The 27,351-nt window shown below is 52.7% G+C and overlaps 6 protein-coding genes and 1 gene segment (V, D, J or C); all 7 read left to right on the forward strand.

Annotated features, from left to right (window-relative positions):
* LOC102937026 (immunoglobulin lambda-1 light chain) overlaps positions 1–27,351 on the forward strand; it is a 537,592-nt gene that overhangs the window by 296,906 nt on the left and 213,335 nt on the right. For 2 of the 35 annotated variants that reach the window (XM_043529625.1, XM_043529640.1), the window contains exon 3: positions 12,852–12,905. The exons of 28 other annotated variants lie outside the window; for them this stretch is intronic. In XM_043529625.1, coding sequence (XP_043385560.1) covers positions 12,852–12,905 — 54 coding nt within the window. Of the gene's footprint in view, positions 1–4,097; positions 4,151–12,851; positions 12,906–22,762; positions 22,824–22,938; positions 23,252–27,351 lie in introns of those variants that run through there. 5 more of the 35 variants (XM_043529638.1, XM_043529636.1, XM_043529639.1 and 2 more) reach the window with 5 other exon arrangements.
* The window catches only part of LOC102941305 (immunoglobulin lambda variable 3-21), a 550,568-nt gene that overhangs the window by 289,038 nt on the left and 234,179 nt on the right, over positions 1–27,351 (forward strand). The window lies entirely within an intron of this gene.
* The window catches only part of LOC122461352 (immunoglobulin lambda-1 light chain-like), a 567,620-nt gene that overhangs the window by 277,593 nt on the left and 262,676 nt on the right, over positions 1–27,351 (forward strand). The window lies entirely within an intron of this gene.
* Positions 1–27,351, forward strand: part of LOC102941083 (immunoglobulin lambda-1 light chain) — a 389,283-nt gene that overhangs the window by 156,425 nt on the left and 205,507 nt on the right. Inside the window, exon 1 of one of the 9 annotated variants that reach the window (XM_043529705.1) lies at positions 24,839–24,921. The exons of 7 other annotated variants lie outside the window; for them this stretch is intronic. In XM_043529705.1, the coding sequence (XP_043385640.1) occupies positions 24,876–24,921 (46 nt within the window). In that variant the 5' untranslated portion in view covers positions 24,839–24,875. Of the gene's footprint in view, positions 1–24,838; positions 24,922–27,351 lie in introns of those variants that run through there. One more of the 9 variants, XM_043529700.1, reaches the window with a different exon arrangement.
* The window catches only part of LOC122463057 (immunoglobulin lambda-1 light chain-like), a 375,063-nt gene that overhangs the window by 121,356 nt on the left and 226,356 nt on the right, over positions 1–27,351 (forward strand). The window lies entirely within an intron of this gene.
* LOC102935130 (immunoglobulin lambda-1 light chain-like) overlaps positions 1–27,351 on the forward strand; it is a 376,593-nt gene that overhangs the window by 100,622 nt on the left and 248,620 nt on the right. The gene's annotated exons all lie outside the window — the stretch shown is intronic.
* The window catches only part of LOC119563806, a 331,177-nt gene that overhangs the window by 47,384 nt on the left and 256,442 nt on the right, over positions 1–27,351 (forward strand).

The raw sequence follows: 27,351 nt of genomic DNA on the forward strand, positions 1-27,351 counted from the left end.
GACAGACAAATTCTCCCACAGTGCACTGGGAAAGAGGGAACAGAGCAGCGCTAAGGCCCAGGGGACGTGCCCCAGAAGTCTCAGCACCGCACACTGTGACTGCAGCGCCAGGGCGGATGCAGCAGCTCAGCCTAGGCTCGCAGTGAGTCCAGTGTTACTTTGCACCGTGTCTGTTCTCAGCCAGGAGCTCCTGGAGTACAGATCCCTGGAGCTAACTGTGCAGTGCAGAGCCACCGGAGGGGAGGCTCTTCAAAGGGGAGAGTGTCTCTGTATCCGGGACCCGTTCAGCAGCAAGCCCATTGCCACCGATAAACGAGTAGTAAATATTACTGATTGCTCAGCCAGAGCACCTCATCTCTGGGGCTCTGTGCATTCCAGTCTGCCGGTAAAAAGAAACCCAGTCCTCCCCTGCTTCTGCACAGAGGGTGATTTATACAGAGGGGTCTCCCTGTGCCTCTGCCCCTCTCATAGTGGGAGGGAGGTGCCAGCAGCAGCCAGGGAGCAGACTTGCATGTAGGGGCCGATCTCCACCTCTGGGGGTTTAAACAGAAGGGAAAGTAAGCCGGTACGTTCCTGTACGGCGTACTGGCAAGAACTGGTGCACCGTACCGGGGTGGATCAGCTTCCGCAGGCGCAATTTAAAGGGCCTGCGGCTACGAGCAACAGCTGGAGCCCCCGACCTTTTAAATTGCTGCCGGAGCCCTGGGGTAGCGGCGGTGGGGCTGGGGCAGCAATTTAAAGGGCCCGGGGCCGTAGCAACGGCCGAGCCCTGGGCCCTTTACATCGTCCCCGGAGCCCTGCTGCCACTTCCCCAGGGCTCCGGCAGGCTCTGGGGACCATTTCAAGGGAGCAGGGCAGTAGTGGCGGCCAGAGCCCCATTCCCGGAGCCCTGCTGCCGGAGCCCTGGGGAAGCGACAGTGCGGCTCTGGGGACGATTTAAAGGGCCCAGGGCTCTGGCCGCCGTTACCACCCTGGGCCCTTTAAACCGCTGCCAGAGCCCCCAGCTGCGGCTGTTACCCCTGGGAGGGGGAAGGAGGCACTTGCCGGTACAGGGTGGGCTGGGGCTGGCTTTGACCTCCCCCAGCCCCGCCCCTTCTCCCCGAGGCCCCGGCCCTTCCGGGAGCCAGAGCCGGCCCCAGCCCAGTCCCGTACCGGTACGTCCCTAGACTTACTCTCACCCCTGGGTTTAAGAGAGAATCGGAGGGTTCCAGCCAGAGACCCATTTGCCTCAGGAAGCCGAGCTCGTCTGGAGCCACCATGGCCTGGGCCCCTCTGCTCCTCACGCTGCTCACTTACTGCTCGGGTGAGGAAAGGGTTTCTATTCCCTGCTTTAATTTAAATTTCACCTGTCTCTGACTTTCTCCATATTCCTGAATAAATACGTTAATAAAGAATTTTTTGTTTGTTCCCAGGATCGCTCTCCCAGTTTACACTAACGCAGCCGCCCTCGATGTCCGTGTCCCTAGGAAACACAGTTCAACTCTCCTGCACCATCCGCAGTGGATACATGATTACACATGCCACCTGGCACCAGCATCAAATTGGAAATACTCCAAAATATCTTCTGTGGTAGAAATCCAATGCTGCCAAGCACCAGGGTTCTGGGGTCCCCAGTCGCTTCTCCGGTTCCAAAGATGCGGCTAATACAACAATCAAACCCTCACCGATGTCCAAGCAGATGATGAGGCCGATTATTACTGTGGCACATAGAGTGGGGCTGCTGATGCTGCACAGTGATGCAGCCAGGTGGAGAACTTCTACCAAACCCTTGTGTTCCAGCAGCCCATCCTGTGCATGGCTCCCGTCTGTGTGTGTCTGGGTGTGACGCTCCTCCGCGCAGATGTGCTGGGCTTTAAGTAGGCACCTTCCAGTCATCAGTGAGGGGCACGACGAAGGATTATCAGGGTCTGCACATTTAAGGCCAAATCTTGGGTCCCTTGACCCAATGGGCATTTTGCCATTCATTGTGCATGGGACGAGGATTATGGAGCCTCACTGTGGTACGTAGATTCAGTTATAATCCCAAAGAAAACACTCATCGTCTCATTCCGAAGTAGATGCCCTGAGAGGAGGGAGTCCGGTCCCTTCAATGCCAGCTCACTCTTCAGTGCCAATCCAGCGAGATTCAGAGCCCGAACAGCTGGGTGTTAGGTCCCAGAGCTCAGGTGTTTCACACAAACAAAGCCAGGGCAGGAAAAGAACAGCCCCTGGGCCTGATAAAAACAGCCCCAGGGGGAGAGGCCAAGCCTGCAAACTGATCAAGCTACACAACACACACAAACCACATTGAGATCAACATGGTGGGAGTAAAGACACTCCCACCCTACCCCCAACCCACACACTTTCACTCCCCAGTCCTGCTGTCCACGTATCTGACAAGTCACCGGGTCTTCCCAAGTCCGGGCTCTCTCTACATGTGAAATAGTAGCACAGGAGGGGAATTGAAGGGACGTATTAACACAGAGCCTCATTCATAAGACAAACTGAGCTGTCTGTAGCTGGGAACGACAGTGAATCGCTCCTTACACTCCAGAGATGGAAAGAAAATACGAACGAGATTTGGGAGGTACTTGGATTTTCCCCATCTACTCTTCTGCAGCTCAGTGACGGGGATCAGTTACGACTGGGCACCTGAGGGCGACGTCTCCCGGCATTTGCACTGTGAACTCTCTACGCGGGAATTAAGTAACTGATACATGTTTATCTTCACCTGTGTGTGCACCAGACTGTGGTGTTCAAACAGCTGCTTCCTTTCCAATCCTTGGTGCAGACAGATTGGGCGGGGTCGGGGTGAGATAGAACATTGAAAGAACCCAGATGCATTGAGTTAGATGGTAGATTTATAAATAACCAGTCTGGTGTAGCTGCTGGACACTGAATTATAAAGATTTTTTTAACACATACGTTTAATGTCAGTTTGTGCAACCAAAAGTTGCCCAGGAATGTTCTGCAGAGGTGGCTGCACTGCCGGGGTGGGTGACGTAATCCTTGCCCATGTATATCTGTTATAAAACGTCTCTCTGTGTAGCAATGCTGAGCTCTTCTGTCTTGCTCTAGGGAGACTAAGAAGTTTACAGATTGTTTCTGGTATACAATCAGCTGCTAAGAAAGGACTGTGCCAAGATCTCACAGTCAGTTCAAGAGAACTTGTACCACTCGCTGAGACAGGCCCATCTGGTGACTCTAATAACACCACCACTGGTGTAGATGGGAGCCAGGTGGACCACGACACAGAGAGAGGGGCCAAGCGTCAGCTACTAGGTCTTGTGGATTCTAGCACCTGGTGGGTCCCAAGAACCGCTCTGAAATCCACCTCCAGTGTCACACTCCTCCCAGCCCCCCCAGCCCCCGTGCGTCACACTTCACAAACCACCCGCCCGTCCGCCATGGAACCTCCCTCCCTTCCGCTGGGCCCCGCGGCTGCTCAGGGGACTCATCGCCATGGGCATTGTTCTCCCAGCTGGCAGCCTGCAGCACTGAATTCAGAACAAACCCCAGGCGTCCCAGGACCTGCCACCCCTAACTGTTAACAAATAAAAGTTCTCTCTCTTCCCTAGCCGGGGGAGGCTACCATCACTGTCCCACCCCTGGCGAGGGGCTGGGGAAACAAGGAATCCACACCCATGGCAACTTATAGAAAAAATGCCAGGCTGGCTTGATAGAGACCTGATACAAACCTGAGCAAATTAGCAACAGGACTTGTCCCTTTAGAGATTGTCTATCAGTCCTTGTGTTTGGGCCCCATCCTATTTAAAGTGTGCAAGCCCCATATTATTGGGGTCTAGAAAATATTAGCCCAGAACACAAAAGGGAGAAGGCTGAAAGGAACACAGGACTCAAAGGGGCTTAGCAGAAAGTGACTAGCCAGCGGTGACCAATAGGATGAAGGACACGCTCAGGTCAGGAGGTGTTTGCAGTGGGGAGGCAGAGAACGCGAATGAGAACCCCCCTGGCGCACACACACTCTACAGCAGCAGACAGTGAGGAGGGAGCAGATTTGCATGAAGGGGCCGTTCTCCAGTGCTGAGGGTTTAAGAGAGAATCGGAGGGTCCCAGCCACAGACCCGTTTGCCTCAGGAAGCCGAGTTTGTCTGGATTCCCACCATGGCCTGGGCCCCTCTGCTCCTCACGCTGCTCACTTACTGCTCTGGTAAGGGGGAGCGTTTCTGATCTCAGATTTATTTAGAAGGACTTTTCGCTGAATTCCTCCATATTCCTGATTCCCAGACTCCTGGCTCAGCAGGAAATGTGCAGGCGTTAACTCCAGGCCATGATGATCTTGCAGCATTTTCTATTTCTTTCCAGGTTCCCTCTCCCAGTTTACTCTGACTCAGCTGCCCTCGGTGTCGGTGTCCATTGGCAACACAGTTAAACTCTCCTGCGCCATTAGCAGTGGATACACATTTGGAAGTGTTGTCTGGTACCAGCAGAAAGGTGGGAACAGCCCAAGATACCTTCTGAGGTACAACACTGACTCGGACAAGCACCAGGGCTCTGGGGTCCCCAGTCGCTTTGCTGGTTCCAAAGACGCCTCGAAGACAATCGGCTACTTAACCATCACCAGCGTCCAGGCAGAGGATGAAGCTGACTATTACTGTGGTGCAGGGACCAGTGGTGGTGCTGCACAGTGACACAGCCAGATGGGGAACTCAGACACAAACCTGCTCTTTCCTCCCAACAATGGTGCATGAGTTCATCTTGTGTCAGAGCTAAATTATGATCATTCAGCCAGTCTGAAATCACTGAGGTGTCCCCATGCGCTGTCCCACTCCCCTGTGATGGCAGCTCACTGACTTGATCTGGACATTTAAGGCAAAGTCTTTGTCCCAGGGAACTGAACAGAAGTTTTATCATTTCTTCAAAGGGACCAGGATTTGACCCCTGCAATGCAGTGCTCCTGCAGCACTAAGATTCAGTTATAATCCTCAAAGAAACGTTCCAAAATCCAGTTCCCAGATACATGCTGTGAGAGGAGGTAGTTTGAGCCTATTAAATACCAGGCCATTCTTCAGTGAAATCCCTGTGAAACTCAGAGCCCGAACAGCTGGGTGTTAGATCCCAGAGCGCAGGCATTTCACACACAAGTACAAAGCCAGGGTAGGAAAGGAACAGATCCTGGCCATGATACGAACAGCACCATGAGGAATGGCCAAGCCTGCGAAATGACCAGGATAAACAAGACATAGAAGGGGCTTCCCCTGGTGGGGACATTGAGAGCAACCGAGTAGTAAAGACCCCACCATTCGCCCCAGTCCTGCTATAGGCGTATCTGACAAGTCACAGGAGTTCCCAAGTCCAAGCTGTTCCTAAAGTACATATGAGCCCAGAGGGACTAATTGGACTAATTGGAGGGACACAATAACATGCAGCCACACTCATAAATGATAAACTGGGCTGTGGGTAGCTGGGACCTGTCATGAATCTCTCTTTAAACTCCAGAGACTGGAGAGAATAAAATGGGATTTGAGATGCACCTGGATATTTCCCCATCTACGCCTCGCAGATGGGTGACATAGTTCAGTTATGACTGGGCAGCAGGGGGCGCTGTCTCCCTGCCCTTGTGTCATGAATTGTTTACAATGGAATAAAGTAACTGTTCAATAGACATTTATCTTCAAGAATCTGGTGCACAGACCCTGGTGTTTGACCAGCTGCGTCCTTTCAGATCCCTCATTCAGACCGAGTGGTGGGGGAGGAGTGAGACACAAAATCAGAGGCACCCAAATATACTGATTTAAGTTGTAGTTTTATGAACCACTTATTGTAATTGCTCGGTCGTTATTTGCAATGTGTTTTTTAAATTTCATTTCTACTAACAGATATTACATTTAATGCTGAACATCTCTGCAAAAGAATAGGATACAGAGGAACCTAGACAAATGAGAGGATTGGGCCAAAAGAAATCGGATGAGGTTCAACAAGGACAAGTGCAGAGTCCTGCACTTAGGACAGAAGAATCCCATACACCGCTACGGACTAGGGACTGAATGGCTCGGGAGCAGTTCTGCAGAAAAGGACCTAGGGGTTACAGTGGACGAGAAGCTGGGTATGAGTCAACAGTGTGCCCTTGTTGCCAAGAAGGCCAATGGCATTTTGGGATGTATAAGTAAAGGCATTGCCAGCAGATCGAGGCATATGATCGTTCCCCTCTATTCGACATTGGTGAGGCCTCATCTGGAGTACTGTGTCCAGTTTGGGGCCCCACACTACAAGGAGGATGTGGAAAAACTGGAAAGCGTCCAGCAGAGGTCAACAAAAATGTTCAGGGGACTGGAACACATGACTTATGAGGAGAGGCTGAGGGAACTGGGATTGTTTAGTCTGCGGAAGAGAAGAATGAGGGGGGATTTGATAGCTGCTTTCAACTACCTGAAGGGGGGGTTCCAAAGAGGATGGATCTAGACTGTTCTCAGTGGGAGCAGATGACAGAACAAGGAGTAATGGTCTCAAGTAGCAGTGGGGGAGGTTTAGGTTGGCTATTAGGAAAAACTTTTTCACTAGGAGGGTGGTGAAGCACTGGAATGCGTTACCTAGGGAGGTGGTGGAATCTCCTTCCTTTGAGGTTTTTAAGATCAGGCTTGACAAAGCCCTGGCTGGGATGATTTAGTTGGAGACTGGTCCTGCCTTGAGCAGGGGGTTGGACTAGATACCTCCTGAGGTCCCTTCCAACCCTGATATTCTATGATTCTATTATTCTGTGAATAACGCTGATAGCCCTTTGTGGGATGGAAGGAGGCTTGGCTGCACACGGGCATCTGATCACCTGCCCCATGGGACACTTTCCTCCCAGAACTTGCCCATTGCCCTTTATGAAATTGTGCCCGGTGATGCTGGCCATGGGGCCTTTGGCAGAGTCCCCTGCACATGCTGGCCCAAGTCCAGCCCCTGTGCTAGACCTCTGAAATCCATGTGGTCAGCAGGGATGAATGGAGCCCTATCTTCAGGAAATCCCTTCCCCTCTCCTTGGCTGCACTGGTGTCTCAACTCCAGCTGGTTGCGTTTTTGAGGCTTGGAGCCTGTTCAAAGGCAGATTAAATAATCTTCCCTGAAAATGCAAACCATGGGCCCGATCCTGCACAACTGCAGCCAGTGGGCGTTTTGCTGTTGAATTCACCAGGAGCAGAGTTGGGCTCAGTTCCTTTTGTTTTATACTCCTGCCTGGCCATAAAGACACTCTCCTCTGAATTCCCAGCAGTGATCACGAGGTGGAGTGTGACCGATCATTTCTAGAAGAGAGGCAAAGGGTGTTACCTGAAGCAAAGTGTGCTCTGTACACGATTTCACTGTGAGGGAGGAGGCCGTTTATGGTACAAGCTGGGGACGGGGATGGAATTTGCCATTGGAGCTGGCCAAGCAATGTCACAGGGGAACAGTAATTCTCTCTCCATCTTATGAAGGCCCCTATACGTCTCTCCTCCCGGTCAGATCTGAGCACCCCCTGGCTCCCAGCGCCGCCTGAGCGCCCCTTTAACAGCCTCTGGTTCCTCTCAGAGGCAGGAGGAGGGAGGTGCTGGCCGCAGCAGCCAATGAACAGCGAGCTGATTTGCATGAAGGGGCCCTTCTCCAGCTCAGAGGGTTTAAGGGAGAATTGGAGGGTCCCAGACACAGACCCGTTTGCCTCAGGAAGCCGAGCTCGTCTGGATTCCCACCATGGCCTGGGCCCCTCTGCTCCTCGCGCTGCTCACTTACTGCTCAGGTGCTGTGCAGGGGAGGGTTTAACACACGCTGTGCTTTAGGAAGCTCTCTTTTCCAGTTTTCCCCATTTCCCATTTCTCGCCCTTCATTCTGTTGCAGTGTGTAACCAAACGATGATAATCAGTTCATTCCTGTCCTTTTTCCAGGGGCCAGCTCGCAGCCCACGCTGACCCAGCCGCCTTCGGACTCCGTGTCCCTGGGAACCACTGGGAAACTCTCCTGCACTCTGAGCAGTCAGCACAGCAACTATATCGTTGAATGGTACCAACAAAGAGATGGCCAGGCCCCTCGGTTCCTTTGGTCCGGCTCTAGCACCAAAGGAGATGGGGTCCCAGATCGATTCACTGTTTCCAGCTCCGGAGCCATTCGCTATTTAACCGTCACCAACCTCCAGCCAGAGGATGAGGCGATGTATTACTGTGGTGCAGATTATAGCAGTGGTAGCAGCTATGGGTAACTCACCATGACACAATCAAATGGGGAAGTGAGACAAAAACCTCCCCTCACCCAGGCTGTGCAGAACTGGGTCCCACACCCTATGCAGAGCTTTGCATTTTACTTTCAACAGATCAGCTGATTATTGGGCACTGAGAATTCCAGCTGCCCACAGTCGGAGAGGGAAGGTCTCCTCCCGTCCCTCTTCACAGCCTTTGCAGAGGGCCAAAGCAGCTTTTACGTGGTCCTTCCTTATTTGGCCTCTGCAGGCTGCATAGACAGCTCTTCCCCCCCTCTCAGCCCCCTAGAGCTCTCTTCCCAACGTCTCAACAGTCAGGAACAGTTCCCCCACCTCGGTAATAAATAACAAGTCAAGGGCTAAGGGTTACAAGTAATGTGAATCCATCTCAGCTGAAGGAATGCTATCCACCGGTGTATTCAGCCATAGACTTGACAAAACCTTCTCCGCTCTGATTCCCTGAGATGGGCTTTCCCTTCCGCACACAGTGTTGGATCTCCCTGTAAACACAGAGCTGGGTCCCAGAGACCAATTAATGACCAGGAGAAATCACAGCAGAGGTTACTGCCTGCACTGATAGTCGTCTCTAAGCCAGCCCCGTTCTCCCACCCACCACTATTGGTGGCCCACGGTCTCTCTTCAGAGTTTAGTAAGAGAACAACAGTGAAGTCCGGGCTCTCTCTACATGTGAAATAGTAGCATGGGAGGGGAGTTGAAGGGACGTATTAACACAGAGCCTCATTCATAAGACAAACTGAGCTGTCTGTAGCTGGGAACGACAGTGAATCGCTCCTTAAACTCCAGAGATGGAAAGAAAATACGAATGAGATTTGGGAGGTACTTGGATTTTCCCCTCTACTCTTCTGCAGCTCAGTGACGGGGATCAGTTACGACTGGGCACCAGAGGGCGACGTGTCCCGCCATGTGCACTGTGAACTGTCTACACTGGAATTAAGTAACTGATACATATTTATCTTCACCTGTGTGTGCACCGGACTGTGGTGTTCAAAGAGCTGCTTCCTTTCCAATCCCTGGTGCAGACAGATTGGGCGGGGTCGGGGTGAGATAGAACATTGAAAGAACCCAGATGCATTGAGTTAGGTTGTAGATTTATAAATAACCAGTCTGGTGTAGCTGCTGGACACTGAATTATGAAGATTTTTTTAACACGTACATTTAATGTCCAACTGTGCAACCAAAAGTTGCCCAGGAATGTTCTGCAGAGGTGGGTGACGTAATCCTTGCCCATGTATATCTGTTATAAAACGTCTCTCTGTGTAGCAATGCTGAGCTCTTCTGCCTTGCTCTAGGGAGACTAAGAAGTGAACAGATTGTTTCTGGTATACGAGCAGCTGCTACAAAAGGACCGTGCCAAGATCTCACAGTCAGTTCAAGAGAACTTGTACCACTCGCTGAGCCAGGCCCATCTGGTGACTCTAATAACACCACCACTGGTGTAAGTGAAATGGCCGTGAAAAGGGAACTCCCCTGTCACCCAGAGCGAACCCAGGGGAGTCTGGTGGCTGAGGAGCAGGTTCTGCTGGTCAGTCTCTGTCGGGAAATAGCGTGTAATTGTCGCCCCCTGCTGGGGTGGCTGGAGCACTGTGAGACACCAACCTTTTTCCTGGGACAGTAGATGGGAGCCAGGTGGACCACGACACAGAGACAGGCGCCGAGCGTCAGCTACTAGGTCTTGCAGATTCTAGCTCCTGGTGGGTCCCAAGAACTTCTCTGAAATCCACCTCCAGTGTCACACTCCTCCCAGCCCCCGTGCGTCACACTTCACAAACCACCCGCCTGTCTGCCATGGAACCGCCCTCCCTTCCGCTGGGCCCCATGGCTGCTCAGCGGACTCATCGCCCTGGGCTTTGTTCTCCCAGCCGGCAGCCTGCAGCACTGAATTCAGAACAAACACCAGCCGTCCCGGGACCTTCCACCCCTAACTGTTAACAAATGAAGGTTCTCTCTCTTCCCTAGCCGGGGAAGGCTACAATCAAAGTCCCACCGCTGGTGAGGGGCTGGGGAAACAAGGAATCCACACCCATGGCAACTTATAGAAAAAATGCCAGGCTGGCTTGATAGAGACCTGATACAAACCTGAGCAAATCAGCAACTGGACTCGTCCCTTTCGAGATTGTCCCTGTCAGTTATTGTGTTTGGGGTCTGTTAGCCTACATAATATTAGGTAGAGTCCAGGAGGTGAGTTGGAGGGACACAATAACACGCAGCCCCAATCACAAATGGCAAACTGGGCTGTGTGTAGCTGGGACCTGGAATGAATCTCCCCTTAAACTCCAGAGATTGAAGAGAAATCAATGATTCAGTTATGACTGGGCACCGGGAGGCGCTGTCTCCCTGCACTTGTATCATGAACTGTTTATCCCAGAATAAAGTAACTGTTCAATACACATTTGTTTCTTAAGAGTCTGGTGCACAGACTGTGACGTTTGAACAGCTGCGTCCTTTCAGACCCCTCATTCAGACCGCGTGGTGGGGGAGGAGGAGAGACAGGAGGTCCGAGGCACCCAAATGTACTGATTTACTTTGTAGATTCACGAACCACTTCTCAACGGAATTGCTGGGTATTTCTTTCCAAAGTGTTTTTTTCATTCCATGTAATTTAACAGACATTCCATTTAATGCTGAATACCTCTGCAAAATGTTTCCCAGGAATGTCCTTCAGAGGTGGCTGCATCACTGTGATTGTTACTTGTCTGTATTACTGTAGCCCCTGGGAGGACAGGTCATGGCCCAGGTCTCCGTTGTGCTGGGCGCTGTACAAATACAGAACGCAAAGACAGTCCCTGCTAAGGAGCGAACAATCTCAGTATGAGACAAGAGACAACAGGGGGCGACAGAGCGGGCTGTGGGTGGCAGAAGGCAGCAATGAGACAATCCTGGCAGCGGGATGGGAAGGGACCCGGCACACCCACGGCCTCACTGCTGGCAATTTGTTTGCAGGCATCATGGCAAAGGAGAGCTGGAGGGAGGGTAGAAGGAGGGGAATGAGATAGTTCTGGGGGTGTTTCCAGGGGGTGCGTCCACACGTGAGGGGCCGTGTGGGGGAAGCTGGCCCGGCTGCACGGCAGTGGTGGTGGCAGTGACCCCTCCCCATGGGCATGTGATAGAAAATATCTGTGTGCCCAGTGATGCAAAACTCGTCCATTGCTCTCCACACGTCAGACGTGCTGCGCTAACGTGACGCTAACGACTCCTCCCAGCAGCCCCGTAACGGCCGTTCACAGAGTAAAGGCCAAATTCAGAGCTGAGCACCCCCAGCTGTACCCACAGGGAACTGACATCCCCTTCCACCCGCCCGCTGGATTTGGCCCAGTGAGGCTGATTCTGTGGGAATGATCCAAGTTTGTTTCTCTCTCACTGTGAGGAGCAAGGAGGACAGGGGAGAAGCTAGAAAAGCCAGGGACAAAAGAACACAGGGAGGTGTTGTAGCATCACCCTCCATTCAGTGGGGATCACGCTTCCCCGTCTGTCCAGAACACAGCATAGATACCAAGCAGAGGACTTAGGACCTGATTTGTAAAGGGATTTAGACTCCTAAAGATGTAAGTAGGCACCTTTAAACAACTGCCCCTTAATCCTTTGGCTCAGGATATAGAGGCTCCTGCTTTAGCTTCACAGTGCTCCTGTTCAATCCCTGGGGATAACCCATATAACAGTCACTACAGAGTGTTTGGCGCCATGTGATATTTACGTTTGCATCCATGCAGATAGTTGCAACTGCTGCCTACGGACTAAGAAATTAATTGGTCAGAGAGACAAAGTAGTGACCAGATTTACTCTGCTACATGCGCAGCTCGTCAAACTGTGATTCCCCACCACTAAAAATAAACATTTCTCCCAGGTCTAGTTCCCTGCACGGGCAGTTAGAGAGAACTTGTCAGTCTGTCAGAATTTGGCACCATCTGGTTGTGTTAAATATTATTTAAGGAGCATGTTAAAGTAAGGACCTGTTATAATAAAGGATACTAGCAAAATCTGTTTCAATTATATCCTGTAATAATAGTTGAAAATATACAAATTTATAGGGAGGTACTTTTTTTTTAACAAAAAAATCTTATTTAAAATAAAGCCAAAACTGGAAGTTAAATTTGAAATGTGAGCGTCTTTGTATATGTTAAAACTCAGGATTAAAAAACCCGCAGCCAATGTACAGGGAGCAGATTTGCATGAAGGGGCCGCTCTACAGCGCTGGAGGTTTAAGAGAGATTTCAGAGGGTCCCATCAGAGACCCGTTTGCCTCAGAAAGCCAAGCTCATCTTGATCGACCATGGCCTGGGCCCCTCTGCTCCTCGCTCTGCTCACTTACTGCTCAGGTGCGGGGATTGTTTCATTTAGTGACCAAAATATGAAGGACACTTGCAGGTGAGGAGGTTTGTCTGTGAGGATCCGGAGTCCTTGTGCTGAGTGTGTTTGTACTGTTGATTTCAGGGGCCAGTTTGCAGCCCGTGGTGACACAGGAGCCCTCGATGTCGGTAGCCCCAGGAGGGGCTGTCACTCTGTCCTGCAGCCTGAGCACTGGAGCCGTCACCACCAGCAACTATCCAGACTGGTACCAGCAGAAACCAGGCTCTGCTCCAAAGCTGCTTATATACAGCACGAATAGCTGACCCTCCGGGATCCCTGCCCGGTTCTCGGGGTCCATATCCGGTAACAACGCTGCCCTGACCATCACCGGTGTCAGGCAGAGGATGAGGCTGACTATTACTGTTTCATATATACTGGTAGCAGTGGTAGTAGGTCTCACAGTGATCTAGGCAGATGGGGAACTGAGACAAAAACCTCCCCTGTCTTCCCCTGTCAGCTCCTCCAGTCTGGACCCTGCACTGGCTGCACAGTTTGGTTTCTACCTGCAGGACACGGGACCCTGATGGCTCCTTCAAAGGAATTTCAGCCTCTAGCTGTCAGCAGGGGGCGCTGCTCCACCCACTCCCCAGTCACTCTGTCTGGGGGAGATGGCAGCTGCCCGGTCTCTACAAGGAGCAGCTTTTCCAGCTTTCTAGATCCGTGGGTTACAGACCCACCACTGCCTGGTTCCCACGGGGAGCAGACGGCCACAAGCTCCTTGGGTAAAGAGACACGTCTCCCTGAACATAGTTCCCCCGTGTTATCCCACGAGCTGGACAACACCCTGAAAGGCCTGGAACTTAGAGGGAACGTAGGAAAGACCTCTCCGATCCCTTCGTCCATTCCAGTTGCCAGGGCTGGATGAAGTGTCCAGACACAGGGTGTATCAGATAATAGATGATATCAAAATCCCTCCTCCCTGGAACCTCCTCCCTGGCCCCATCCCAGCTGCTTGGCAGCTTCCCCGGTCCCCTCCAGAAGTTCATTAGTGCCTCCATGGCCTTGCTCCTCCCGGCCCCTGCAGTCCAGCAAGCCACAGGCCCGTGGCCATGTCTAGTTCCCCGTGGGCCAGTCTCGGGGCTCAGGTACCGCAGGGATGGGTGCAGCATAAGAACCTCAATACAAAAGTTCATCTGCTGGCTGCAGAGTCAGTATCCTGCTGCGGGAAAGGCCGGGGCTGTCCGAGCCAAAGCAGGAGTGTTGGTGGCTGTGTCCCAGAGCTCCCCCTCCTCCCTGACCCCCGTCCTCCAGAGCCTGGCCTGACACGACTGCCCTCCCCCACTGCCCTGCCCCCTGCTCTGGGCAGGGTTAGGTAACATGGGGGTAAAACACTGTCTACACTAGGGCTCCCATTACTGCTCGCACCCATGGGGTGTAACGGCAGGAGATTTCCCGAGGAACATTAGTGTAGACACAGGAGACTAGTTCTCCTCCCATTTCTCTCTGCTCCCTCAGCAATTGTCTCCTCCCCCCTTCCCTTTGTCTGGGGGACTCCATAGGGCTCTGGCCTTGTTCCTGCCTCTTCCCCCTCCCCTATTCCCTATTCCCTGGGTTTGCGACCCCCCCCTCCATTGCCTCACACATCATTTCTGTGCTCGGGACTCACAAATCTCCCTCCCAGTGCGTGACTCATCCCCCTCCAGACAGCACCATGTACGTGGCTGTCTGTGACTCTTGGCTCAGGCGGCTCATTGCCAGCTCCAGCTACGCACAGCCAAGCCCAAACTTCTCATTGTAACTCTTCAGCCCTCTCCATTTCCTTCCTTCTCCAATGCCAGTGACCATGTGGGGGTCATCTTGGTCTCCTGCCTCCCCACTACCACCCCTGCTCCTCTGCTCATTCAGCCTCATCACATCTCGCCACCTCTTCCTCCGCAGCATAGAGACAATGAGACACTTCCTGCCTGTCTTGGAGCAACCTGCAGGGAAGCTGGTGGCAGGGGGCTCAGGCTGCAGGAAGAAGAGTTTGGAGGAGGCACCGGGAGGCCAGTCTGTGTGCACATGATTGGAATGTCAGCAGCAGCTGCAGCGTCTCTGTAACCAGTTCTCTGAGTGAAAAGCCAGTTTCATTTTGGAAACATGGAATCTCCTCCTGTTCTTACCCAACACATGGTACATGAGACATGGGGCAGTGGCTAAAACATGGGACCTGGCCCTGATCCGCTGTCACCCTGATTCCTGTGACATCCTCTGCTTTGCCCACCCTGACTCCGACGTCACTCACGTTGAGTCGATGCAAAGTGCAGATACAGAACTGGTCTCCTCTTCCTGAGACTCCGACCCCATCACTCCTCTCTTTTAACGCCATCACCAGCCCCCTCTAACCCAGTGGATCCCACCGGTGCTTTGTGTCCAGGCTGACCTGCTCCTGCCCAGTTCCGCTGCAGCCGACACATCCAGACCTGTCTCCCATCCCCTCTTTGGTTTTGCCAGTGACACTAGCCCCAGCTCTGACACCTGCCTCCGAGCCGACTCCCTGCTGCCCTCAATCTAGGTCTGCAATGATTTCCCAGGTTCCTTTCCCACCCTCTCCTGTGTGTCCCCCAATGCCACTTGACCCTCTCTGTCTGGGCCCAGCCGGGAGGGGTTTCCCTGAATGCTTTGCCCTGTTCACACCACATCCACCCCTGTGCTCAGAAAGGACAGACAAATTCTCCCACAATGCACTGGGAAAGAGGGAACAGAGCAGCGCGAAGGCCCATTGGACGTGCCCCAGAAGTCTCAGCACCGCACACTGTGACTGCAGCGCCAGGGCGGATGCAGCAGCTCAGCCTAGGCTCGCAGTGAGTCCAGTGTTACTTTGCACCGTGTCTGTTCTCAGCCAGGAGCTCCTGGAGTACAGATCCCTGGAGCTAACTGTGCAGTGCAGAGCCACTGGAGGGGAGGCTCTTGAAAGGGGAGAGTGTCTCTGTATCCGGGACCCGTTCAGCAGCAAGCCCATTGCCGTCGATAAACGAGGAGTAAATATTACTGATTGCTCAGCCAGAGCACCTCATCTCTGGGGCTCTGTGCATTCCAGTCTGCCGGTAAAAAGAACCCCAGTCCTCCCCTGCGTCTGCACAGAGGGTGATTTATACAGAGGGGTCTCCCTGTGCCTCTGCCCCTCGCAAAGCGAGAGGGAGGTGCCAGCTGCAGCCAGGGAGCAGATTTGCATGAAGGGGCCGGTCTCCAGCACTGGGAGTTTAAGAGAGAATTGGAGGGTTCCAGCCACAGACCCGTTTGCCTCAGGAAGCCGAGCTCGTCTGGATCCACCATGGCCTGGGCCCCTCTGCTCCTCGCGCTGCTCACGTACTACTCCGGTGAGAGACGATTACATTCCGAAGTCTCTGAACAAATAGCAGTCGATGTTTTCTTCCAAATCATGCACGGGCCTAAGGAAGAGCTCTTCAGTTTGTCAGCACTGTGGGACGTCAGGAGTCGCTAACAGGTCTTGTGTGCGCCGGTAATTTATCGTCATTTCTTCTCATTACAGGGTCCAACTCGCAGCCCACCCTGACTCAACCACCCTCAGTGTCAGTATCTCCGGGGAACACCGTGAAACTCTCCTGCACCGTCAGCAGGAGCATGAACACAATATCCTGGTTCCAGCAGAAACCTGGGGAAGCCCCTCGCTTTGTGCTGTCCGGTACCACCAGCAGAGGCGATGGGATCCCAGACCGGTTCACTGGTTCTACCTCTGGCAATGTTGGTTATTTAACCATCACCAGTGCCCAAGCAGAAGACGATGCTGATTATTACTGTAGCGTGTGGTACAGCAGTGGTAGCGTAACTCACAGTGATATTGTCAGACGGGGAACTGCGCCAAAAACCTCCCTTCCCTCAGCCTGCGTCTGGCACCGACGCTCTGCAGAGTCTGGTTTACAGCCGAGGCAGAGGAGAACGTTTTCCCCTGCATGTGTGTCCAGGTGGGCTCTGGTTCCCATCCCAGTAAAAGAGGGGAGGCGGGAATGTGGCTATGTTAGTGGTACCGGGGGAGAGGCATGTGCTGCCTTCACTGAAGACCACAGCAGCAGAGAAGACCACCTGGGCAAGAGGATGTGAAGTGTTTGGAGCTGGCAGACGGGATGTTCTGAGCCCTGAGGGGGCCAGCAGAGCACTCACGGCATGTTCCTCCTCAGAAGCCACAAATCAAGCTGCCAAGTGACCTTTCTTCTCACACTCAGCCCTGGGAGGCGTTATCCGAGCATGCCCCTGACCAGAGCTAGTCTTCAATTCATGCAGGGTGTGTTCTCAGCCAGAGCACGGCTGGCGTCCCTCACACGCAGCGTCAGCCACGTCCAAATGCAGCATCCCCCCTTTCAGAGAGCAAACCAGCCCCACAGCGCATTGCAAAGTGCATGTCCACAGTGCTGGGCTTCACCCCCATCACCTGCAAGGTGAGTGAGTGCACCCAGCGAGTCACGCTCTGCACCTGGGCAGGTGAGGAGCCAATTGGCTCCTGGGCTGAGGGGGCAGAGCTAAGCCATACTAAGCAGACTGAAGGGGCTCAGTTGCAAGGGAGACAGCAGGGGAGGCAGGTCTCTGGCAGGGAGAAGCCCAGAGCCAGGCTTTAACCAGAGGATAAAGGGGGGAAGCAGCTCCAGGGGCAGGGTCGGCTCTTCCAGAGGAAGCCCTGAGATGGGGTTTTGAAGCAGCCCAAGGAGGCAGAGGAATTAGGCAGATTCATTTGCACATGTTCATGATGCCCCGGGAGGGTTTGAACTTTGTGACTTGGCCGGAGGCCTGAGCCCCAGCAGGTCCGGGCTAGAGGCAAACAGGCAGCGGGCGGCCCGGGAGCTGAAGAGACCAGCGATATTGCACATGGACGCAGGGGCACTCCGAGGATGAGTGCACCCACCACATATTGGTGCCAGAAATGGGGTTGTGGGGGACCCCCTCTGAGGGAGGGGCAGACTGCCTCAGAGGGGAGGGGCAGACAGACAGACGAAGGCTCTGTTTCTCCGTCGGGGAACATGGAGGGTGTAGCCCCCACGCTGGCAGCCCCACAGGGCAGCCACAACAGTTAGACGTGCAACAGACTCAGCAGGAACATTTCCTGCCGTGCCCAGGGAAGTGGACCTCAGGTAGTTTTGGGAGAAGAAAATTCTGCCAGAGCAGGGCCTGTCCGGGCAAAATTAGGCCCAGGTGACAACTCAGAGGCGTTTTGAGAGGGCAGCGAGTGCAGCGGGATGGGCAGAATCCTCGTGGGCAGCTGGAGTTGCCCAGTTCCTCTCGGGAGAAGCTCACGGGAGCTCCCGAGCTCTGTCGGATGAGCAGGGCGCAGTCCTACAGAGCGGTAGAAGAAGCCAGTGTGGACAGGCTGGGGCTGAGCCCGGAAGCACGCTGCCACCAGGTCAGGCCGGAGCCTTTGCTCCGGGCGTGCCTGGCAGGGGCAGCACCATGTTTACCAGCTCTGGTCACACGACGGCTGGAGCCTGAAACAAACTCCTTTGACCAGGCGACGGACCTTGTCCTCTTCGAGGCATTCCCACGGGTCCTGCCGACTGCAGCCCAGAGCTGGGTCTGGAGGTTTTGACCTACGTGGAAGCTGATCATGCTGAGCCACCCGACCAAAGGGTTCGTTCCAGGCAACTGTTGTGAGGGAAGCAAGGGGACAGAGGCCCCGACCGTGGCCTGGCGAGGGGGACATGTGGGGAGAGAAATTCTTAGGCCGTCTGGTCTCTACCGTACCAGAGGAGGTAGCAGCACCTCAGTCATCACGGGACAAGCACATGGAGTGACAGGAATGCGCCCAGCTGTGGAGCTAGACAGAGAAATACAAGGTCAGATGTACAAGCCGAGGGTCAGCTTAGTAAGAGACCTCCCCTGGCCTGTAGTTGTAGGGAGAGACTGGCCTGATGTCCCAGCCCTGTTACAAGACGGGTACTGCTTGGACGAGCTGGTGATTTCTGTGGCACGCGGAGTGGGCGTGCAGCTCAATGTTGCAGCCAGGTGGAGAACTTAGACCAAACCCTTGTGTTCCAGCAGCCCACCCTGTGCATGACTCCAGTCTCTGTGTGTCTGGGTGCGATGCTCCTCCGCGCAGCTGTGCTGGGGTTTAACTAGGCACATTCCAGTCATCAGTGAGGGGCACTACGAAGGGTTATCAGGGTCTGCACATTTAAGGCCAAATCTTGGGCCTAGTGACCCAATGGGCATTTGTCATTTATTGTCCATGGGACGAGGATGAGTCCCTTTATGGAACCTCACTGTGCTACCTAGATCGAGGTAATAACCCCAAAGAAAACACTCCAGTGTCCCGTTCCCAAATACATGCTGTGAGAGGAGGGAGTCCGGTCCCTTAATTACCAGCTCACTCTTCAGTGCCGACCCAGCGAGATTCAGAGCCTGAACAGCCCCTGGCCCTGATAAGAACAGCCCCAGGACCTGCAAACTGATCACGCTGCACAACACACAGAAGCCACATTGAGAGCAACTGAGTCGTAAAGACCCCCCAGCACTTTCACTCCACAGTCCTGCTGTCCACGTATCTGACAAGTCACCGGGTCTTCCCAAGTCCGGGCTCCTCTGCATGTGAAATAGCAGCACAGGAGGGGAGTTGAAGGGATGTATTAACACAGAGCCTCATTCATAAGACAAACTGAGCTGTCTGTAGCTGGGAACGACAGTGAATCGCTCCTTAAACTCCAGAGATGGAAAGAAAATACAAATGAGATTTGGGAGGTACTTGGATTTTCCCCTCTACTCTTCTGCAGCTCAGTGACGGGGATCAGTTACGACTGGGGCACCTGAGGGCAATGTCTCTCGGCATTTGCACTGTGAACTGTCTACACTGGAATTAAGTAACTGATACATATTTATCTTCACCTGTGTGTGCACCAGACTGTGGTGTTCAAACAGCTGCTTCCTTTCCAATCCCTGGTGCAGACAGATTGGGCGGGGTCGGGGTGAGATACAACATGGAAAGAACCCAGATGCATTGAGTGAGGTTGTAGATTATAAATAACCAGTCTGGTGTAGCTGCTGGACACTGAATTATGAAGATTTTTTTAACACGTACATTTAATGTCAGTTTGTGCAACCAAAAGTTGCCCAGGAATATTTTGCAGAGGTGGCTGCACTGCAGGGGTGGGTGACATAATCCTTGCCCATGTATATCTGTTATAAAACGTCTCTCTGTGTAGCAATGCTGAGCTCTTCTGTCTTGCTCTAGGGAGACTAAGAAGTGAACAGATTGTTTCTGGTATACGATCAGCTGCTACAAAAGGACCACGCCAAGATCTCACAGTCAGTTCATCAGAACTTGTACCACTCGCTGAGCCAGGCCCATCTGGTGACTCTAATAACACCACCACTGGTGTAAGTGAAATGGCCGTGAAAAGGGAACTCCCCTGTCACCCAGAGCGAACCCAGGGGAGTCTGGTGGCTGAGGAGCAGGTTCTGCTGGTCAGTCTCTGTCGGGAAATAGCGTGTAATTGTCGCCCCCTGCTGGGGTGGCTGGAGCACTGTGAGACACCAACCTTTTTCCTGGGACAGTAGATGGGAGCCAGGTGGACCACGACACAGAGACAGGCGCCGAGCGTCAGCTACTAGGTCTTGTGGATTCTAGCACCTGGTGGGTCCCAAGAACCGCTCTGAAATCCACCTCCAGTGTCACACTCCTCCCAGCCCCTCTACGTCACACTTCACAAACCACCCGCACGTCCGCCATAGAACCGCCCTCCCTTCCGCTAGGCCTCGCGGCTGCTCAGCGGACTCATCGCCCTGGGCTTTGTTCTCCCATCCGGCAGCCTGCAGCACTGAATTCAGAACAAACCCCAGGCGTCCCGGGACCTTCCACCCCTAACTGTTAACAAATGAAGGTTCTCTCTCTTCCCTAACTGGGGGAGGCTACAATCAATGTCCCACTGCTGGTGAGGGGCTGGGGAAACAAGGAATCTACACCCATGGCAACTTATAGAAAAAATGCCAGGCTGGCTTGATAGAGACCTGATACAAACCTGAGCAAATCAGCAACTGGACTCGTCCCTTTCGAGATTGTCCCTGTCAGTTATTGTGTTTGGGGTCTGTTAGCCTACATAATATTAGGTAGAGTCCAGGAGGTGAGTTGGAGGGACACAATAACACGCAGCCTGAATCACAAATGGCAAACTGGGCTGTGTGTAGCTGGGACCTGGAATGAATCTCTCCTTAAACTCCAGAGATTGAAGAGAAATCAATGGGATGTGAGAAGCAGCTGGATTTCCCCAGGCGATGTTGTGCAGGTGTAACTCTGGGCACCAGAGCCTGGAGAGAACAAAATGTGATTTGAGATGCACCTGGATTTTCCTCAACTACTGTTCTGCAGAGGGGTGACATGATTCAGTTCTGACTGGGCACCAGGGGGCGCTGTCTCCCTTCACTTGTATCATGAACTGTTTATCCCAGAATAAAGTAACTGTTCAATACACATTTGTTCCTTAAGAGTCTGGTGCACAGACCGTGGCGTTTGAACAGCTGCGTCCTTTCAGACCCCTCATTCAGACCGCGTGGTGGGGGAGGAGGAGAGACAGGAGGTCCAAGGCATCCAAATGTACTGATTTGCTTTGTAGATTCATGAACCACTTCTCAACGGAATTGCTGGGTATTTCTTTCCAAAGTGTGTTTTTCATTCCATGTAATTTAACAGACATTCCATTTAATGCGGAACACCTCTGCAAAATGTTGCCCAGGAATGTCCTTCAGAGGTGGCTGCATCACTGTGATTGTTACTTGTCTGTGTTACTGTAGCTCCTGGGAGGACAGGTCATGGCCCAGGTCTCCATTGTGCTAGGCGCTGTACAAACACAGAACGCAAAGACAGTCCCTGCTAAGGAGCGAACAATCTCAGTATGAGACAAGGAACAACAGGGGGCGACAGAGCGGGCTGTGGGTGGCAGAAGGCAGCAATGAGACAATCCTGGCAGCGGGATGGGAAGGGACCCAGCACACCCACGGCCTCACTGCTGGCAATTTGTTTGAAGGCATCATGGCAAAGAAGTGCTGGAAGGAGGGTGGAAGGAGGGGAATGAGTTAGTTCTGGGGGTGTTTCCAGGGGGTGCGTCCACGCGTGAGGGGCAGCGTGGGGGAAGCCGGCCCGGCTGCACGGCAGTGGTGGGGGCAGTGACCCCTCTCCATGTGCATGTGATAGAAAATATCTGTGTGCCCAGCAATGCAAAGCTCGTCCATTGCTCTCCACACGTCAGACGTGCTGCGCTAACGTGACGCTAACGACTCCTCCCAGCAGCCCCGTAACGGCCGTTCACAGAGTAAAGGCCAAATTCAGAGCTGAGCACCCCCAGCTGTACCCACAGGGAACTGACATCCCCTTCCGCCCGCCCACTGGATTTGGCCCAGTGAGTCTGACTTGGCGGGAATGATCCAAGTTTGTTTCTCTCTCACTGTGAGGAGGAAGGAAGACAGGGGAGAAGATAGAAAAGCCAGGGACAAGAGGCCATAGGGACGTGTTGTAGCATCACCCTCCATTCAGTGGGGATCACGCTTCCTCATCTGTCCAGAACATAGCATAGATACCAAGCAGAGGACTTAGGACCTGATTTGTAAAGGGATTTAGAGTCCTAAAGATGTAAGTAGGCACCTTTAAACAACTGCCCCTTAATCCTTTGGCTCAGGATATAGAGGCTCCTGCTTTAGCTCCACAGTGCTCCTGTTCAATCCCTGGGGATAACCCATATAACAGTCACTACAGAGTGTTTGGCACCATGTGATATTTACGTTTCCATCCATGCAGATAGTTGCAACTGCTGCCTACGGACTAAGAAATTAATTGGTCAGAGAGACAAAGTAGTGACCAGATTTACTCTGCTACATGCGCAGCTCGTCAAAATGTGATTCCCCGAATTTAAAAATAAACATTTCTCCCAGGTCTAGCTCCCTGCACAGGCAGTTAGAGAGAACTTGTCAGTCTGTGTGATAGCACCATCTGGTTGTGTTAAACATTATTTAGGGAGTATGTTAAAGTAAGGACCCATTATAATCAGTGATACTACCAAAATCTGTTTCAATTTGATCCTGTAATAATAGTTGAAAATATACAAATTTATAGGGAGGTACGTTTTTTCCCTAAAAATCTTACTTAAAATGAAGCCAAAACTGGAAGTTAAATTTGAAATGTGAGCGTCTTTGTATATGTTAAAACTCAGGATTAAAAAACCCGCAGCCAATGTAGAGGGAGCAGATTTGCATGAAGGGGCCGCTCTACAGCGCTGGGGGTTTAAGAGAGATTTCGGAGGGTCCCATCAGAGACCCGTTTGCCTCAGAAAGCCGAGCTCATCTTGATCGACCATGGCCTGGGCCCCTCTGCTCCTCGCTCTGCTCACTTACTGCTCAGGTGAGGGGATTGTTTCATTTAGTGACCAAAATATGAAGGACACTTGCAGGTGAGGAGGTTTGTCTGTGAGGATCCGGAGTCCTTGTGCTGAGTGTGTTTGTACTGTTGATTTCAGGGGTCAGTTCGCAGCCTGTCGTGACTCAGGAGCCCTCGATGTCGGTGGCCCCAGGAGGGGCTGTCACTCTGTCCTGCAGCCTGAGCACTGGAGCTGTCACCACCAGCAACTATCCAGCCTGGTACCAGCAGAAACCTGGCTCTGCTCCAAAGCTGCTTATATACAGCACGAATAGCCGACCCTCCGGGATCCCTGCCCGGTTCTCGGGGTCCATATCCGGTAACAACGCTGCCCTGACCATCACCGGTGTCCAGGCAGAGGATGAGGCTGACTATTACTGTTTCATATATACCGGTAGCAGTGGTAGTAGGTCTCACAGTGATCTAGGCAGATGGGGAACTGAGACAAAAACCTCCCGTCTCTTCCCCTGTCAGCTCCTCCAACCTGGGCTCTGCACTGTCTGCACAGTTTGGTTTCTACCTGCAGGACACGGGACCCTGATGGCTCCTTCAAAGGAATTTCAGCCTGTAGCTGTCAGCAGGGGGCGCTGCTCCACCCACTCCCCTCTCACTCTGTCTGGGGGAGATGGCAGCTGCCCGGTCTCTTTACAAGGAGCAGCTTTTCCAGCTTTCTAGATCCGTGGGTTACAGACCCACCACTGCCTGGTTCCCACGGGGAGCAGACGGCCACAAGCTCCTTGGGTAAAGAGACACGTCTCCCCGAACATAGATCCCCTGTGTTATCCCCGAACTGGACAACACCCTGAATGGCCTGGAAGTTAGAGGGAACGTAGGAAATCCCTTCGTCCATTCCAGTTGCCAGGGCTGGATGAAGTGTCCAGACACAGGGTGTAGCAGATAATAGATGATATCAAAATCCCTCCTCCCTAGAACCTCCTCTCTGGCCCCATCCCAGCTGCTTGGCAGCTTCCCCGGTCCCCTCCAGAAGTTCATTAGTGCCTCCATGGCCCTGCTCCTCCCGGCCCCTGTGGTCCAGCAAGCCACAGGCCCGTGGCCATGTCTAGTTCCCCGTGGGCCAGTCTCGGGGCTCAGGTACCGCAGGGATGGGTGCGGCATAAGAACCTCAATAGAAAAGTTCATCTGCTGGCTGCAGAGTCAGTGTCCTGCTGCGGGAGAGGCCAGGGCTGTCCTAGCCAAAGCAGGAGTGTTGGTGGCTGTGTCCCAAAGCTCCCCCTCCTCCCTGACCCCCGTCCTCTAGAGCCTGGCCTGACACTACTGCCCTCCCTCCACCATGTACGTGGCTGTCTCTGACTCTTGGCTTGGGAGGCTCATTGCCAGCTCCAGCTATGCACAGCCAAGCCCAAACTTCTCATTGTAACTCTTCAGCCCTCTCCATTTCCTTTCTTCTCCAATGCCAGTGACCATGTTGGGATCATCTCGGACTCCTGCCCCCCGCCCCAGCCCCTGCTCCTCTGCTCATTCAGCCTCATCACATCTCGCCACCTCTTCCTCCGCAGCATAGAGACAACCAGATGCTTCCTGCCTGTCCTGGAGCACCCTGCAGGGAAGCTGGAGGGGGGAGCTCAGGCTGCAGGAGGAAGAGTTTGGAGGAGGCACCGGGAGGCCAGTCTGTGTGCATATGATTGGAATATCAGCAGCAGCTGCAGCGTCTCTGTGACCAGTTCTGTGAGTGAAGAGCCAGTTTCATTTTGGAAACATGGAGTCCCCCAAGGGCTTTTGAAAATATTTCAGGAGTTGTCAGGAGCAGAGTGACACTTGCCCCCTCCCGAGGGGCTGGGCCACTTATGGAACAGGAACAGGATCATTTTTATATCCTGACCCAGACAGAGCCCTGCCACCTGCCCCTGTCAGGGGAAGCTGGACTTTGGGCAAGTGCCCAGAGCAGCAGCCAGTGAGCAGGGGGCAGATTTGCATGAAGGGGCCGTTCTCCAGCTCTGGGGGTTTAAGAGAGAATTGGAGGGTCCCAGCCACACACCTGTTTGCCTGAGGAAGCCGAGCTCGTCTGGATTCCCCACCATGGCCTGGGCCCCTCTGCTCCTCACGCTGCTCACTCACTGCTCAGGTGCTTTAAGGCAGTGGTTTTCGACCTGTGGTCCGCAGACCTGGGGTGGCGGGGCGGTGTTCCGTAGACTATGTCTAAGATTTCTAAAGGGGTCTGCACCGCCGTTCAAAATTGTTTAGGGGTCTGCAAATGAATAAAAATTGAAAACCACTACTCTAAGGGTTTGGTTTTTTGAATGGTAGCCTGCAGATTATGTCAAGTGATGATAAAGCCAATGTTAAGTCATTTTATCCATGTGTTTTCTTCTCTTGATTAGGTTCTCTTGCCCATCTGTTAATTCACAATCATGTACACTCACTCTCTCTGTTACAGATTTGGGGGGCAATTAACCCTTCTCTGTAGAAGTGCGGGTTTTAGTGGTGTTGGACGGATAGTGCAGGTCACTATTCATGAACATGAATGTGCGCTCTATGGGATTCACACACCTTTTTATTTCCTCTCCATGAACATCTGTATGTGATACTTTTTCTTACATGGACTCTCCCTCCAAACACTTGTGTGAGTGTCTTAGCCTGGCGATTCACAGCAGAAGAGTTCACCCCTCCATCCTGGAATCTTTCTGACTTCTGTCCACTCGGTTATCAAATTTTAACCATTCGGTCAAAGAGCAGAATGTGACTTAGACAACCAATCAGATATGATGAATGTGGCTTCCCTTGGTGGTGGTTGTTTGTTTATTTTTAATCTCTGGGGTGAAATACACCCTTATGGGGTGATACTGCTCTAGATATTGTGATGAGAGAATCTTCCATGGGGCAGCCTCTCCCTGACTTTTTCCTTTATGGCAGCTTGGCTCAGTTCTGCTACATTCTTTGGGTCATGCACATCACGTGACAGCAAAATATCAGGGCTCTCACCCTACCTAAAGCATCATCAGTGTGAAGTCCAGAGCTCTGTATTTTTACGTCTCATCATTAAAATAGCTGCTGACGTTGCTTCCACCACAGGGCCAGGCCAGAGTGGTTACTACTGGGGCACAACTGAAAGTGCTTTTATAAGCCAGAAGCTTGTCACTGACGGACTGTCCCTCCCGCAGGGTCATCTCCCTGTGGTGACACAGACCAGCAGAAGAGAGAAGATTAGCATAAAGGGTGCAGCTTGGAAGCTCATCACTCAGGAGGGTTGACATAAGGCCAAGACACTGTCAGGTATGTTCAGTGTAGCTGGCTGTGTCTCTTCCAACAGCCTGAAATCTCCTCACCATGTTCTAGGCTCCTCTCATCGTCCTGCTGAGGACGCGGTGCCCAGGTGAGAACGGGGCAAGGGGAGAGGACTAAAAGACTGCTGTTCCTCATTTTGCAGAACCTGCGAGTACAGATCCAAGCAGCCGGCCTTACTGGGCACTAACACCTTTAACCGTTGTATCCCCAGCCTCCAGCGCCCAGCCTGTCCTGACTCAGCCGCCCTCCGTGGCTGCATCCCCTGGACAGACAGGCAAAATCTCCTGTTCCATGGGCAGTGGGCCCACTGTGCAGAGCTATGACCAGACCTGGCTGCAACACACGCCTGGCAGCCCTCCGTGACACCTGCTCACTTACTATAGCCACATGAACAGGGGCTCTCGGATCCCCGAGCGATTCCAGGGTCCAAGGAGAGCTCCAGCAACGTCTGGTATTTGAGTCAGGAGTTTGTTGGGTCTGGTGCTGGTGGCGTCAGGCCCTTCCACCTTTTCCTTGCTGGTTCGGTGTCAAGTGAACTCCCAAACTCTGAAAGTGAATCTGAGTCCCAGCCACTGGGCTCCAGCTGGTTTAGTCTGGATACCATGAATCTGCAGTGATTTCACTCTCAACAATTAACTGGGCCAGGTTTGTTCTGAGGTTTCACCAACGTTTCGATGACCCTACTCTGAGTTTGTAAAGCAGCCCCAGAGCAGGCGAGACTCTCCTGTGTTTTTGTTTCAGTTCCTCCCCAGTCTGCAAGGAAACAGCTCTTCTAGGTCTCTCTCCCCTCCCATATCCCCCAGGGATCCTCACGGTCTGTGAAGAGATAACAGTCATAGCAGATATGTGAGCACTCTAAATTTAACCACTAGGGGGAGCTCTTCACCTACAATATGTGAAAGATGTGAGAAAATCCCTTTCTACTACAGGCCGAGATACAGAAGTGGGTCTGGATTACAAGGGCTTTTCATCCGTGGTAAGAAATCTCACCCTGATAGCTTCAAGTAATCCCACTGAAGCTTGTCCTATTACTAAAACTAAGGATCTTCAACTTCATTATAGAGCACTTTCCCACCAGGAACCTCAAGATCTTTACAGTCATCAATGATTCAAGTTTCCCAACACCCATACGAGGTATTATGAAGGCCTTTCTGCAGGATGAATGACACTCACGACACACTCTTTCTACCTCACAAAACCCAGCTGATCAAAAAGTAAAAAATAATCCCCTGAAACAAATTAACATGAAACAAAAATTAACCAAGCAGCC

This window comes from Chelonia mydas, chromosome 15 (genome assembly GCF_015237465.2).
Source record: "Chelonia mydas isolate rCheMyd1 chromosome 15, rCheMyd1.pri.v2, whole genome shotgun sequence".
Classification (NCBI taxonomy): domain Eukaryota; kingdom Metazoa; phylum Chordata; order Testudines; family Cheloniidae; genus Chelonia; species Chelonia mydas.